The sequence below is a fragment of the Balaenoptera acutorostrata genome, chromosome 12, assembly GCF_949987535.1.
Source record: "Balaenoptera acutorostrata chromosome 12, mBalAcu1.1, whole genome shotgun sequence".
NCBI classification, from domain to species: domain Eukaryota; kingdom Metazoa; phylum Chordata; class Mammalia; order Artiodactyla; family Balaenopteridae; genus Balaenoptera; species Balaenoptera acutorostrata.
This window is the reverse complement of record NC_080075.1, coordinates 72,782,358-72,796,722: the sequence shown is the minus strand read 5'-3', so window position 1 is coordinate 72,796,722 and position 14,365 is coordinate 72,782,358. Positions and strand designations below refer to the sequence as shown.

Here is a 14,365-nt window from a genome sequence, read left to right as displayed (position 1 = left end):
CGGCGGCACCGGGGCTTGAGTTCCTGGGAGACTTGGGACGATGGGGACCGCAGGACCCTGGCTGAAAGCCGTTCTCGCGGAGCCCTCCCGCAGCATCTGGTCCCCTCTCGCCGACCTGGGAGCCCCACTTTCCCACGGGTTTACACCCTGCTGTGGTTCCCCGCGCCCCGCAGCAGAGGCCAACGGCTCTTCGGCACTTTTATTAAAAACTAGTAACGCGGAGAGTGCTCAGGGTATCCCTAGGCCGCTCTAGCCCCGCGGGACTGGGTCAGTTCCTGTCGCGCACGTCTCAGCCCGGGGGTGGGGGATGGGGGTCGAGATTTCCGGGGCCCCAGACCCCGCTGATCACTTGCCCACCGAGTCGAATATGATGCGGTTCTGCTCGGCGCGCTCCCTCTGGCTCTGCGTCCGCGCCAGCTCCAGCAGGGTCCGTAGCAGGTGGAAGGTGAGGTCAATGGACAGCGGAGGGTCGTCCCGTCGCGGCCGCTCGCCTGTGATCGCGGATCCCCATCGGCCCTGCCCCGCGCGGCGCGGGAAGCGCTCCGCCAGCAGCAAGAGGAGCGCGCGGGCCCCGCCGCCGTGGTTCCGTGTCCCGGGGCTCCAGCGCAGACTTGGGTCCTGGACCCCGGCCGCCGCCGCCTCCGGGCTCCACTGGCTGCTCCCCGGGCGCAGTTGTGCCAGAAGCAGCAGCGCCGCCAGCAGCGCCGCGCGTCCCGCCGGCCTCATGGTACCACCGGCCCTGGACACACAGGCGCAGCGCAGGGTGAGGTGCGCCAGGGGCAGTCGCAGGGGGAGCCACTCCCCTTCCCGCGCACTTCCAGCGCCCCTGTCGGGCCCCTGCGACTGCTGCCCGGTGCCCACAGCCTTCCCTCCAGCCCCAGCCGCTGCCCAGTCCTGTGCCACCCTTTTCTCCCTCCCTCCCTCTTGGCGGGTCGCGGTGGGTGAGCTGAGCGCAGTCCCGGTGCTGAGGGAGTCTGGGCGGACGCTGAGAGCCACTCACAGTTTGCCGGAGAGCGTCTGTACCCTGCAGGAAGGAGCTCCTGTCTCGGTCCCTCGGGGCGGGCTGAGGGCGCCTTGGGGAACACGGGGTCTGTCCCGGGACTGCCGCCAGCCTTATATAGCGCCAGGACAGCTCCGGCTGACGTCAGCGAGGAACATGCACTGATTGTAGAGCAATGACGGCCGCAGCTTCGAGTCCGACCCTTGCGGCTGCGAGACCCCGTGGGGCGCGTCTCTGGAAGTGACACCTGGCTCAAGAGAGTGAGAAGCCTGTTGGGGAGTAAAGATTGCTCCAGCCACGAGAGTCCTTCACCTGTTTAGAACAGCCAGCAGTGACCAGGGGGCCTGTCCCCAGACCAGACTAGTCCAGATCTGCAGTCTTCTCTGGCACATGAAAGGAAGACTGGACCACGGGGCTGTCCATGGTGCTGACCTTGTCCTCAGCCTCTAGAAGGGGCCAGAGGCCTCTGGAGAATGCCGTCCTGCTCAGACCCAGTCCCTTGCCCCAGCTATCCGTTCTGTAAATGGAGGCAATCAGGACAGCACTGCTGGCACGCAGCTACCATCATGGTACCCACCCAAGAGGCGTCTGAGGCAGCTTGAGCTGCCAGGATTTTTGATGTCATTCTAGCCCCAGGATCTAAATTCTAGGGCTGTTTGACTGAGGCACCATAAAAAAGAGGGCCTCTGGTCAGGGTGCTTTCAGACAACAAAAGGCTGGTCCATCGGCTTCTAGGTTTGCCCCAAAGCAGGAGTTTAGCCAAGTTAATTTTTCTCCTGGGAATCACAGCAGCAGTATTACTTTATCTTTGACCTCCAGGTTAAGGTCACTGGGTAGGAAGTAAGGAAACTTGGTGTCTTAAGTGTTTGAGCTGCTATAACAAAAATACCATAAACTGGGTGGCTTATAAACAACAAACATTTATTCCTCACAGTTCTGGAGGCTGGGAAGTCCAAGATCACGGTGCCAGTAGGTCTGGTGTCTGGCGAGGACCTGCTTTCTGGCTCACAGGTGGCACCTTCTTGCTGTCTCATCACATGGCCTCTTTTGTAAGTGTACTGATCCCATGAGCGCTCTGCCCTCATGAGCTAATCACTTCCCAAAGGCCCCGCCTCCTAATACCATCACCTTGGGCATCAGGTTTTCATCATATAAACTGGGGAGTATACAAACATTCAAACTATAGCACGGGGGTTCAAGTTTCTACTCTGCCCGTAACTCATGGTGTGGACAGGTCACCTCACTTCTGTGGACCTCAGTGTCCTCATCTGTAAAAGACTGGGCTTAGTGGTCTCCAGGTTCTTTCCAAACTCTAGAAAACGGGACTCCCCAGTCGGTTTCTGCTGGGTCTTACTCATTGCCTCTGCAAGTTCCAGATTACCTATTTAGAAATATATTTATGGAGGTACCATATAAAGAGCTTGAGGGGCTCCCCCAAAATTGGAGCTAGACTAGGGCTGGGAAGGGTTAGAAAAACAGATGTGTCTATGAAGAGTGGGGATGAGTGGTACTTGCCGGGATATGGGTGTAAACTGAAAGTGACAAAATCATATGGTTCAACAAGTATTTATGGAGTGCCTACTATGTGGTGGGTATAAGACCATTATAAAGGTTTTAGTGATTTCAGTAGGAGTCAGGTTACATTTTAGAGTGAAACAGCCCACTTCAGAGTGCTAACCCCATTAAGTTCTGACCAGCCACAAAACCCTGTGAAAACCAATGTGCCCACTTTGAGGAGGTGGTTTGACCCTTCCAGGGTCAAGCTGCGTCACTGCAAGCTTGAAATGATGGAGTGAGGCAGACTTAGAGCCGATGTGCCTTCCAGGACAGGTAGGAGTTCCAGATGACGGCAACACACTGGACAACAGCCAACCTAAGGAACAGGGATGGCACCGTGAAGAAGCAGCAGAATAAGGAGCAAGCAAGCGGGGAGAGATGGGAAAGTACAGTGGGAAAAGAGGGATTATTTCCAAGAACGCCCAGATTTAGCTCTCCTTCCTTCAGCCCCCCACGGAGGGATGTGTGACTCAGACGAGAGGAAAACCAGCTCAGGTTCTGGTGCCAGCCCAGAGCTCTGTCTCCTGGACAAAATCCCCAAAGTTAACCCCCCCTCAGCCGCCATCTCGCCATGCATGGCTCCATTATTCGTACTCCTGTCCAGGCTCCTTCTAAATACACATCCGTCCGTCTTGTACAGCTGAGATCTCATCTTCCAAAAGATGTGCTGCCTGCCATATAAAGTAGCACCTCCTTCTCTTTATTTTAAATATACCTTGCTCTAGTTTCATAGAGCACTGCAAGGACTCTAAAGTTTCATTTAGTTCGTACGTCTATACTCCTTTTAGCTATGCTACTCATGTCCATTTTGACCCTGTCCCCTCTGAAGAGTTTCATGTTTTTCCCTGTTCCCAAAGCCCCCACACCTCCAATAATTTTAACCACTCATCTTGGTTCCACTATATTTTTTTATTGAGATTTCAGCAACTACCTTTATTATCTAGGATAAAATAATATTTTGCAGTGGACTAACCTGACCACGTTCCTACTTGTCTCTCTGGTCTACCTTTCTGCCTAACCTAGGCTGCAGCACTGCCCCTGCAGACATGCCATCAAAGGTAGAGAGCCCAGGTGGGATGGAGACAAGGACTGTGGAGCAAGATCCTCCCTAGGAAGATGAAAGAAGTCAGTGGGCAGACACTCTGGGATGTTCTGTAATAATATGCTCAGGAGTCTGAGGAGCTCTGACCAGGGCAGAGTGTTCTGGGGGGTCTAAGGTAGTTCAAGGTTAAAATGAGAATCACTTTGTCTCCAACCGTTCATAATGTGCATCTTCTTTGAAGGGTGGGGTGGGGATCTGTCATACCTGTAATGAAGAGGGACCAGGTAGAAGTTGGCTAACTGCACAGCAGGCCAGAGCTACAAGAGAGAGAAGGTAAAGGTTGGTGGGCTGCCTCCATCACCTGACCCCAGACTCACTGCCTTGCCTGGTCTGACTCCAACTGACTCCTTGTCTGGTCTGACAAGAATATGTTGCACAACTGGGTGAGTGCTTCCCTGAGTATGGTGCCCATGTGGGAATGAGAGAGTAATCCAAACTGAGGGATTTCTGTGTCAGGAGGACCCCCAGACCCTGGCACTTCTGGACTCAAGAAAGAAAAAGAGGCAGCTGAGGTGTCAGCTCTTACATAGTAGTTGGTGATGAGAGCATCAGGATAATCCTGAGGAGACAAGAGAAGGAACAAGTGAACATTTGCATTTCCAGGCAGCTCAGACCTCCCGATCTGAGTATCACATAGAGACTTCTGTTCAGAGAAGACACCCCTGCACCACTGCCCCTCAGCTCCTCTCCTCCAGAGCTGGGGCTCTGCCTGCACCTCCACCTTTCCCGTCCCCATGAAGCCTGCCTCATTGCCCTGGGCCTGCCGGCCTGCCATCCACAAATCATCCCCACACCTGCCCAGCTCACCTGCTGGAGTTTGGCCCAATTGTCCTGGGCTGACAGTCCATTGAGTGTCCCTACCAGTGAGAGGAAACAGCCCAGAAAACATGGGGCAAAGCCCCCCTAGGGAAGAGAAAGTAAAGCACTGTGAGTACCTAAACCCCTGCCCTCCCTCGACACAGCTCACCCTCCCCAACTCCCTTTTCCTTGCGCTCACCTGATCCAACAGCATCTTCTTCAGTGCATCCACCCTGGTGGTGCCAGGGATGAGGCGGTCCAAAACCTTGTACCAGCCTCCTACTACAGGGCCCTGAAAGTAACCCCCACAGAGGGGAGCAAGGATGCAGAGGGGAGCATTAGGCCTTTACATCACAAAGCTCCTCCCCCGAATATGAGAAACCCAACCCCAGGGGGAGCAGACACTCAAGGCTGGCTTAGATGTGACAGGGTCCAAGGGAAACTAAAGGATGACAGGGAAGTGAAACCACTGTCCAATCCACCAGCAGCCCTGCTATGGGCAGAACTTACCACAAAGCCACAGCCCAGGGAGACCATGGTCAGGGTTCGGCCAGTCTTGTGTGCCTGCAGACCTCGCCTCTCCACCAGCTGCTGTGAGATAACATCACCCAGGCCCATCAGAGACCCTGTGCAGGGTACACAGGTGTTGTCAGGACACCTCCCAGGGACAAGCTGCCATCCCAAGGAGGGAGGTAAGTCTGCTCACTGAATGAGGCTCTGGCACTCTGAGGCCAGGAGTTTCATTCTGGGGCAAATGGCCAGTCCTTTCCTGTTGCTTCAAGGATGGTAACACCTCCCCAAGGATGGTGATATTTCATATGTGCCCTGTTAGAAACTGGGATGAGCAGCCTTGAGCAGGCCAGGGCCCAAGAACACTGCACTGAGCAGTGAAGGACAGTTGGACTCAGAAACCGCAGGTAGGGGAAGGAGAATCTGAGGTGCCAGGGGCTGAGACGCACTGACTGTCGGAATTTGAAAGGCCTTCCAGACGTTTTCGTGCAAACCCCTTACTCTAGAGTTATGGATGGAAATGAAGGTCCGGGACCTCACATAACCGGTAAGTGGTAGAGCCAAGGCCAAGAACCAGGTGGCTTGATTTCCTAGACAGTGTCCTTTCCAGGACGCCTTACTGTGAATAGATCATGTGCAGAATGCTAAGGAATCCTGGGGTTGTTTTTCCCCCCCAGCCGAAGGCAAGACCTTGGCCAATGTCCTTCACCTTGGTTTTGGGGTCTCTGTGGAGAACAGCAAGAATAACTCTAAAACATAAGTGTTCAAATGGTCCCAGGCAGGAGGATGACTGACTGAGCTGGTAAAGAGTCCCTGCAAGGAAGGATTCTGTCACCTCCCAGCACAGTCAGGTACACCCAGACTTCCCATTCACAGCCTCAGACTGAGCTGCCAACAGGTATTAAGGCCATTTCTCCCCAGGTCTTTGCACCCGCTTCCCCTCCCCTCACTTGCACAGACACCCAGCTCCAAGCAGCACTAGTAGGACACCCACACCCAGAAACCAAGACAGAAACCATCACTGTTTGGGCTTCCCTGGTGGTGCAGTGGTTAAGAATCCGCCTGCCGATGCAGGGGACACGGGTTCGAGCCCTGGTCCGGGAAGATCTCACATGCCGCGGAGCAACTAAGCCCGTGTGCCACAACTACTGAGCCTGCGCTGTAGAGCCCGCGTGCCACAACTACTGAAACCCGCGTGCCTAGAGCCTGTCTCTGCAACAAGAGAAGCCACTGCAATGAGAAGCCCGTGCACCGCAACGAAGAGTAGCCCCCGCTCGCCACAACTAGAGAAAACCCGCGCGCAGCAACGAAGACCCAACACAGCCAAAAAAAAAAAAAAAAAAGAAACCATCACTGTTTACAGAGCCCCCGTCAGTGATGGTGGTGTGATGGTTTCTAGCAAACACACACTTCTTCTAGGGCCACTTGGGAGTGACCGTATGACCTTCAGCTTGCCTGTCCATCACAGTGAGTAATGAGAGTCCCCTCCAGCCCCATAGCCACCACTGTCCCTGTGCCCTCAATTAGCACTGGGCAAACACATCCTCATCCTTGGCCCGGAGCTGGCTCTGACGTCCGTGCTGGCTGCACACTCATTGCTCTTCGCCCGCACCCCTGCACAGCCCTGCCCCTGTGCAGCCTCGTCAGAGGCAGCTGAGTAAGGCTGAGGGCTGGGGTCGGGCTGGGGCACCCACAGGTGACCTAGGCTGCTGGCCTCAGCTGCTGGGACCCCCAGCACACCCACCAAGGGAGCCCTGCCTCTCCTCTCCCTGAAACTCCCAAAGTGGTGGAGGCCCTTCCAAGTACACGGCTAGACACGGCCTCCCAGAGGGCAAGGACAGAATCCTGGACGTCTTTGTTCTCTTATCCCCCACCATACCAAGCCGGGCAGGTGCTCAGAAAATAAACTGGGAGAAATGTCAGAGGTACCACCCAGACAACAAGACTGCCCTGGGAAGGGCACAGAGGACGCCAAGTGTAGCCCAAAGGACGCACCCAGGCTCAAGGTGTGAGGAGCAGTGGGGCTGAAGGCTTGCTCCCCCTCCACGCAATTAGCACTTAACACCCTATCCCCTCTCCCTAACAACTTGGGGTCACCAGCTGCGTGCCCAGGGAGGGGAGGGAGCTGCTGGGGCCATGCATAAAGGGAAGAGTGACCCTGACGAGGCCTGGGGAAGGGGGAACAGAAAGACAGTCACTGCTTAAATGAAGGGACTAACAGTTTGACATTTGGCAAGATGTTTACAGTATACAAAAGGGCTCTCATACATTTAATCCTCACGAAAGGTCTGGAAGGTAGAGGTCACACCTCCATTTAATGTCTTTGAGAGATGAGGTGACTTGGTAAGGAGTGGAGCTGCAGCCTGAAACCAGGCCTTCTCTCAAGGGGGTACAAGAGGCCAGGGAATCCCCAGCAGAGGCTGAGACCTGGGCTCAGGGGCCAGTGGGCACCAAGAGGCTCCTGTGGCTGCTACTCACGGTGGGGGGGGAGGGTTCCTGCCCAAACAAGGCCCCAAAAGCCCGCATATCAAAGACACTTCCTGGACTAACGCACTTCCTCTCTGTCTTTTACTCCCCAGAATGTGATCACCTCTGTTCCTTGTCACCTTGTGGGGAGGGCAAGCAGCAATATTCTTGGGAAGGAAACAGTCACAAAGAGAGGGGTGTTTTCACTCTTCATGGCTTACCAACAGTCACACAACAAGCTAAAGGCAGAGCAGGAGTGAAAATCAAAGTCCCTGACGTGTAGTCCCACAGTCCTGGAAGCCTGCAGCCTTTGAGAAAGATGGATTCCAGGCCCCCAAACCATGCCCATCAGGCCTGAGAGACAACCAAGCAGCAGGAGTGAGCAGGTGGTGTGTAGCCTGTAGCCCTGCCAGTTCTGTCCATTTCAGACAGGACCATGCCCAGTTCGTCCTCTGGAGGAACACAGATCATCAGGTCCCATGGGCCTGCAGCAGCTCCAGGGAGCTCTAAGGCTTTGGTCTAAGCACAGAGCAAGGCCTGCATTTTTGGTCAGAGTGATTGTTTGAGCAGGAAGGGCTGACATCCAGATTCCTCATCCCACCTTCCCCAACCCAGAGGCCAAACAGACCCCAACCACCCTAGGCTCTGGGAGTCCTCTTGGACATATTTGGTTGGCCTGGACCCTCCAGTGCTCTGGCTCCACTTTCCTTGGACTTGTTTCCAGGGGGTTGGGACTAGAGGCCTGCCGAGACATAATGCCTGAGCCCCGATGGGGCAGGACAAGGGGCTGCCGGGCAGTGATGCCCCAATGCCAGGCTGGGCGCAGAGCCCAGCGGGCAGATGCTGGCGTGGGTGTGACATCATGCCCCTGGGTAGGTGCCAGTTCTCATGCCGTCACTCACCACCAGATTCAGCAGAGTGGGGCGGGGGGTAGGGGTTGGGGAGCGCCTGCATCTGAGCACAGATCTATTTGGGACCACCTTCTGCCCGCTAGTGGAAAAGCCCCAACTTCCATGCCCTCATCCTAGGCATGGGTGGGGGTAAGTTCTCTACTTCCCCTATTTTGTTTCTCTCCTGGCTTTTGTGTGTCGAGTCTTAGATGCAAGAAACCAAAGTATTAATGGAAGATGAGAAAACTGAGGGGCAGGAAGTTGGAATGAGGAGCAGGAAACTGTCCTTGACTATGGGAGGCCTGGGTCAGCAGGTATAGCTGCTGGCAGGGGGCCAGGGTGCTATCTCATTCCTCTCCAGAAGTCTCCAATAATTAAATAGCTGCCTGGGGTAGGGGCTTGGTCTGGCAGAGCGTGAAGGGAGCTGAAGCCCAGCAGTGAGAGGGGAGCGCCTCCTCTGGGATCGGTCGGAGTGCTCTCCCCACTCCTGGCCTGAACCCTTCCCACTGCTAGAAAGTAAGACAAAATGGAGGGTTCTGCAGCTTGTCAGGTACCTAAGCCCAGACCAGCTGGAACTATACTCAGCAATCTGAGGTCCCAGGTGTCTCAATTGCAGGGCAGTGCATTGGGAAGTGCCCCAGGTTCTAATGCCAGCTCCACCACTGACCATGAAACCTCATGCATATCACTCCTCCCTCGTGCCTCAGTTTCCTTCTCTGTAGTATCAAGGGCTGGACTGGATGGTCTCTAATGCCTGTTGAGCTCTCACATTCAGACTGCAGGGAAACCAGTGTCTGCAGAAGCTCAGCTGCTTCCACAGCAGGACCAGAGTGGCCTAAGATGGATGGAGCTGGGCCCCCTGGAGACTGGAAGGGCCCTCAAGAAAGGATGGGAGAAGGCTGACTCAGACTCTGCAGAACACACCACAGACCTTTGCCCAGGCTGCCCTGTTCCTGACTCTGGCTTGGCCCAAACTGGGTGTACCAGACACTTCTTTTGAACCCTATCAGATCTTTTTGATTCACTTATCTCTTACTCCAGCCACCACTGCAGTTCACCTGATGGGTCCTTGTCTCAGGCCTATGCCTTACCTGGGGCTGAGCTACTGATGCTTTACCTGGGGATGATGCACGTGCAACCTGGTAGAGCACAGAGCACGGGCATCAACATCCCATATGGCAAACCTCTGACCAACGTGGGATGGAGCCGGTGGGTAAAGGTTTCTCCTTTTCTCCAGAAAAGACTATTCACCCATAAAGTCCTAAGAGGCATTTCAAAGAGCTTCTCAGTCAGTTTTAAGGGATTGAGCAGCCATGTGCCCTAAGCAGTGTCCATTTGATAATGCATCCTTCTATTGGCTGTCCCTCTTCCCTCTCTCCCCACCGTGGGATTACTTCCTAACAAAGTACCTGCAAAGAAGCTTCAGACTCTACTTTTTGGAGAACCGAGGCTAGATGGTTATCCCTGTTCCAAATTTACGGCAAGTGGAACAAACCCAACCCAAAAACCACTATAAAAATAAGAGCTTGCTGTTCTTGGGTTGCCAACACTCATATAAAGGGCCAACTCCTGGAGCCTTTAAGTTTCTTGAGCATTTTTTGATTTCTAAAGCCTTTTCAGAGATGATCCCTACACTGACTCTGTGAGGTCATATAACTAAACTCAGATTCTAAACGAGGAAACTGAGGCTCAGAGAGGTTTATTTTCTTGTCCTGATTCACACAGCTACTAAGTGCTATGGCTCTGGGATTCAAACCTTGGTCTTCTAACTCCAAGTCTGAAATCTCTATTCTGTTTTCCAGTGTGATGAGCTATGCCGTGGGACCTTAGGAACTACTGTACTGGGATCTAAAAACAGCTCAGTGAGCTAAATCCACTTCCCCCCTTTATTTGTAGTTTGATTCGAGTACACTGAGCAGCAGGGAAGGAAAAGTCTGAAAGGTCTGGGAAATTCTGAGAAAAGTGCTACCTAGAGGATGCTTCAGGGCTGAGGTGCTGGCACAGCCTCTGGGGGTGTGGAACCACAGAGCTCTAGCGCTGACAGACCAGCACCCCAGTTCAGCCACGTATCTGCACTGGGACCCCTTGGAGCTCTAGCTCCTGCCTTCGTCAGCTGCAGATCCCTCGGGAAAGGAAACACAAGGACCATCCTTCCCTCCCTATTCTTGATGGCCACGAAGGGGAGAGGGGGAAACTTCCTTCCGGCAGTTCGGGTCCCTGAGGGAATGTGAGGCTGGGCAAAGGGCCCAGCGTGTCAGTTCCCATCACAGCCACCCAGTCCAGCGTGAGTCACCACACACGCAGCCAGGTGAGTCATGCAGGCTGACGGACACTCTGAGGACAGGATGGGGGACAGCTGGGCACAGGAGGCTGGAGAGGGGCCCAGGGAGGGGCAAAAGACTCCTTGGCCAGTCGCTCAATGAAGTTCCTAGTGCTGACGTGGGGCTATTCCAGCAACAGGACTGCTGTTGCGTCCTGGCTTTCAGTAGCATCCCCCCCACCCCTTTTTAACAGTCTTCCTCTCAGAAGCCCGTGGTCCTCATTAGAATCCTGTTCCCTTCCTCTAAACATAGGCAAGACCTTATCTTAACCGGTCACCCTCGCACTGCCCCAATAGTCACAGGCCTTCCAATCTTTCCCCCTATAAAACTTATCTCTGTGCCGTCTCCTCTCATATTAGCTAATCTGCAAAATGAGATGATAACAAATACAGGTAAGTCACTGGGTTACCTTTGTGAGGTCGCTACTCAATCACTGGATTTAGAGTAAAAATAAATCCTTCATTAGTATATTGTTTGAGGATACATCCATAGATAGTAAACTATCAGAAAAGCAAAAGAATGATATAAACAAAACTCAGGACAGTGGTTATTTCTTAGGGTGTATGAATTAGGGACAGGCATTCAAGGGGTCTCAAAGCTGGGTACTGATACAGGAGTATTCAGTTTACTTTTATTTCAATGGTACATACATATCTTAATCATTTTTTTGTGTACTAAGATATATTTCACAATAAGAACAATACTAAGAAAAATAAACTGGGGTAAGAGTCTGATTCCAGCACTTATTAGGTGTGTGATCTAATGTGGACCCAAGTAATCTTAGCCCACTTTGTGTCCCCACCTTTGTGGGGACCCTATGAGATAATGTGTGTTGAAAGTGTTTTGCACACTGTGAAATGTTAAAGGAGCCTTTGTTATTGTTCATTTTCTAAGTTAAGGCCTCCTAGGGGCAATGCCTTTCTTCATCCTAAGGGGATGACTCCTCAGGTTTGTGAGGACTTTCAGATCCTACTTTATAGCCAGGTCATCTATGCATACCCCTTTCCTTAAGAACAGCCTTGGGGACCCTCCCTCCAAAACAGACTGGGGTGAGAGCCAATCCTTCAAGGGGTCTGAATAAAAGCAAAAAATGAGGGCGGGGGGTGCAGCGAGCTTCTGCCTCCCAGATCAGCCTGCTCTGGTACCACTAGGTCCCACAGGGACACTTACCAGCTGTCAGGACCTGTACTTTCCACGGGTGAGCAGTCAGAGCCCGCTGGTATGCCCGCCAAAGTGCCATGCTTTCTGTCAAGGCGAGAGGAGAGGGGGGTCACCCCCACTGCCCCTCTCCACAGTTAAAGAGACTTTTGTCCTTCCCTTGTGCCCACTCCCTCTCCCCCTCCCGCTTCTAAATGGGCAGAGGCTTCCTGGACAGCTTCCTGTCACAGGGATCGCCTTAGGCAATCGGGGAAGTGAGGAAGGCTGTGGGCGGCTATGGAATACCGGTGGCCGCCACCCGCCACCCCACCCCCAGCCCTGAAGCAGGTCTATCTGGGGGCCTCTGTCCCGACCGAGACACACAGGAGGACAGGTTTGCTCTGGCTTTCACCCAGAGCCTGGTCGGTCCCCAGATTCAGACTCTCAGTTGGAACCAGCCCGTATCCTTCCTGAGCCCAACTCCACACCAGAAAAACGACCTCTGACTCCCTGAGCCTGGAACGGTCACACTCGGGGCTGCAGTTGCAGGCTCGCTGGGTTTTGAGCCGGTGACCGCGGAACTCTCGCTACTCAACAGCGCGCGAGCTCAGCCCCTCCCACGTGACCTGAGCGGCGGAGGGACTTCCGCCCTAAATCCCGTCCCTTCCGCTCGGCTGAGCGCTAGGCTTTCCCCTGCATCCAGGGCCAGAATGGGAGTGGATTCAGCCACTAATACCGTGGAGAAGGGCTTGGCTCGGTCTGCGCCGAGTCTTGGTGCGGGGCCCGCCTGCCGCCCTGGGTCCGGCCTCTGTCTGCTTCTGCCCCTTCTCTCTCCGGTGCACGGGCCTCTTAACCTGGATAGACTCTCACTGTTCCCGCGTTCCGGAACTGGCCAAGGTGCAGACGTTCTCGGTCTCAGGAATTATAGTTTGGAAACTATTAGCCATAGTTAAATGCGTGCGTGTGTGTTACTTTTTTAAAAAAATGTCTGTAAGTTCTTCAGTAGCCTCAACTGTGAGCTCCTGAATGGGTGGAACTGGGTCTTGTTCATATTTGTCGTCCTCATAGCAACTAGTTCAATGCTTTGTCCACAGTAGCCTTTAGAAATGCTGCGTAAAGATGACTGCTCCATGGAAATCATTCGGACTACAGAACCTCTAGTTTAGATACTGGTTTCATAACTAGCGGTTTTGCAGCCTTGGTCATCGCGAGACTTGAAGTTCCTCATCTGTGAAATTAGGGGGTTGGACTCTTTGTTTTTCAAACTGGGCTCCTCAGTTTTAGGGCTTTATAGATGTTTGGGGAAGGGGTATCACAGGTTCTTCTTTACCTAAGCTTTTAAAAAAATACATGTATACTTATAGAAAAAGCCACATTTAAACAAGGGCCCACAACTAAAACTGTTAGGAAACCAATAGATATGGTGATTTCCTAATCCCTTTCCAGCTCTAACATTCTAAAATTTTATGAATATACTGCAACATCCTTTCTAGGGTAGTGGAAACTTCACAAGGTCCCTAGCAGATTTGTCAGGCTGACAGCCTTTGCTTAATCATCCCTAGAGAGCTCACACTTCAGGAGGCAACCATATCTGACTCTTTCAGGGTCTTTACCTGGCTAGCTCCAGCCCCAATTTACTCAATTCCTATATGATTAAGGCAGGGAGAATCCTGTAACAGATAACTGGAAAAACACAGTAAGGAGGCAAGAGAATTCGATGTCACAAACATTTGACTAAAGCTTTCTATATGCAAAACACCATGCTAGAGGAGTGAATTTACACTAGTAATAGGAGACCAAATGTACTAAGTTGGAAAGTTGTATTCTGAAGTCAGACTGTCTACCACCACTCAGTAGTTATGTGACCTTATTCAGACTGCTTAACCTCTCAGAATCTTATCTTTGTCAAGTAAAATGGGGCAATACCAACCTCATAGGGTTAAATTAAGTAACATATGCTAAAGTACTTGAAATAGATCAAGTGCCTAATAAACTCTCATTTAACCTCTTTTCCTTCCTTTTCTCTTGGGAGCACATGGAAGGGAGAATTATTTTTACTGGAGAAATCTGGGAAGCCCCTTGGTGGAGGTGGAATTTGAGCTGGGGCCTTGAACAATGAATAGAACTTAGGTGGAGATGGTGGAAAAGGACACTCCAGGAGGAGGGAATAGTGTGAGCAAAGGCACAAAGGAAGAAAAAATGCGGGAACCCATGGATAGTATAAAGTATATATCAGGAGGAAAGTTTGGAAGGGGAGTGGCCTGGGGCAAAAAGGGCTTATGGCAGAGAAAGAGAGCAAGGGCTGAAAGCATTTTCCTGCTTTTCTTTTGGAGGATGAGATTAGGGCAGAGACCCAGCAGCAGGAGGAGGGCTGCCAACACCAATCTACAGCCTCAATGACATGGGTCCCCAGGCCCCAACTTTTCTACCACTGAAAGTGGGATTTCCTGAGGCAGTGTCAAGGGGCTGTTGTGTAGAACGAGCAAAGCTCCTCTGCAATGGAAAGCACTTCCCTACCAGTCCTCTCAAAAAGAAAACTGGCATAAACTGAGCTGGCACAATAGGATGGTGCATACTTGGCTGC

The 14,365-nt window shown here is 52.8% G+C and overlaps 2 protein-coding genes across 9 annotated transcripts; both read right to left on the bottom strand.

Moving 5' to 3' along the window:
• Positions 1 to 197: 197 nt before the first annotated feature.
• UCN (urocortin) lies at positions 198 to 726 on the bottom strand. Its single transcript, XM_007191331.3, has one exon. The coding sequence runs from the start codon at positions 724 to 726 to the stop codon at positions 346 to 348; it is 381 nt and encodes a 126-aa protein (XP_007191393.1). The 3' UTR covers positions 198 to 345.
• A 1,174-nt stretch (positions 727 to 1,900) lies between these two features.
• MPV17 (mitochondrial inner membrane protein MPV17) lies at positions 1,901 to 13,172 on the bottom strand. Of its 8 annotated transcripts, none has more exons than XM_057557959.1 (9): positions 12,270 to 13,172; positions 11,815 to 11,889; positions 4,968 to 5,048; positions 4,657 to 4,749; positions 4,467 to 4,516; positions 4,186 to 4,218; positions 3,864 to 3,916; positions 3,531 to 3,665; positions 1,901 to 2,873 (listed from the first exon to the last, which is right to left on the bottom strand). In XM_057557959.1, the coding sequence occupies exons 2-8, from the start codon at positions 11,882 to 11,884 to the stop codon at positions 3,572 to 3,574; spliced, it is 474 nt and encodes a 157-aa protein (XP_057413942.1). In that variant the 5' UTR covers positions 11,885 to 11,889; positions 12,270 to 13,172; the 3' UTR covers positions 1,901 to 2,873; positions 3,531 to 3,571. The 8 variants fall into 8 exon arrangements, with proteins under 8 accessions (XP_057413942.1, XP_057413941.1, XP_057413939.1 ...); XM_057557958.1 differs by having other exon boundaries at positions 12,282 to 13,156; XM_057557956.1 differs by having other exon boundaries at positions 4,467 to 4,562; positions 4,968 to 5,083; positions 12,270 to 13,123.
• Between the last annotated feature and the right edge of the window lie 1,193 nt (positions 13,173 to 14,365).

Coding starts and splice junctions, on each gene's coding strand:
- UCN (XM_007191331.3), bottom strand. CDS start 726: ATGAGGCCGGCGGGACGCGCGGCGCTGCTGGCGGCGCTGCTGCTTCTG.
- MPV17 (XM_057557956.1), bottom strand. CDS start 11,884: ATGGCACTTTGGCGGGCATACCAGCGGGCTCTGACTGCTCACCCGTGG. Junction 5,084..11,814: donor AGTACAGGTCCTGACAGCTG/GTAAGTGTCCCT, acceptor TACCCTGCACAG/GGTCTCTGATGGGCCTGGGT. Junction 4,219..4,466: donor ATTGGGCCAAACTCCAGCAG/GTGAGCTGGGCA, acceptor TTGTCTCCTCAG/GATTATCCTGATGCTCTCAT.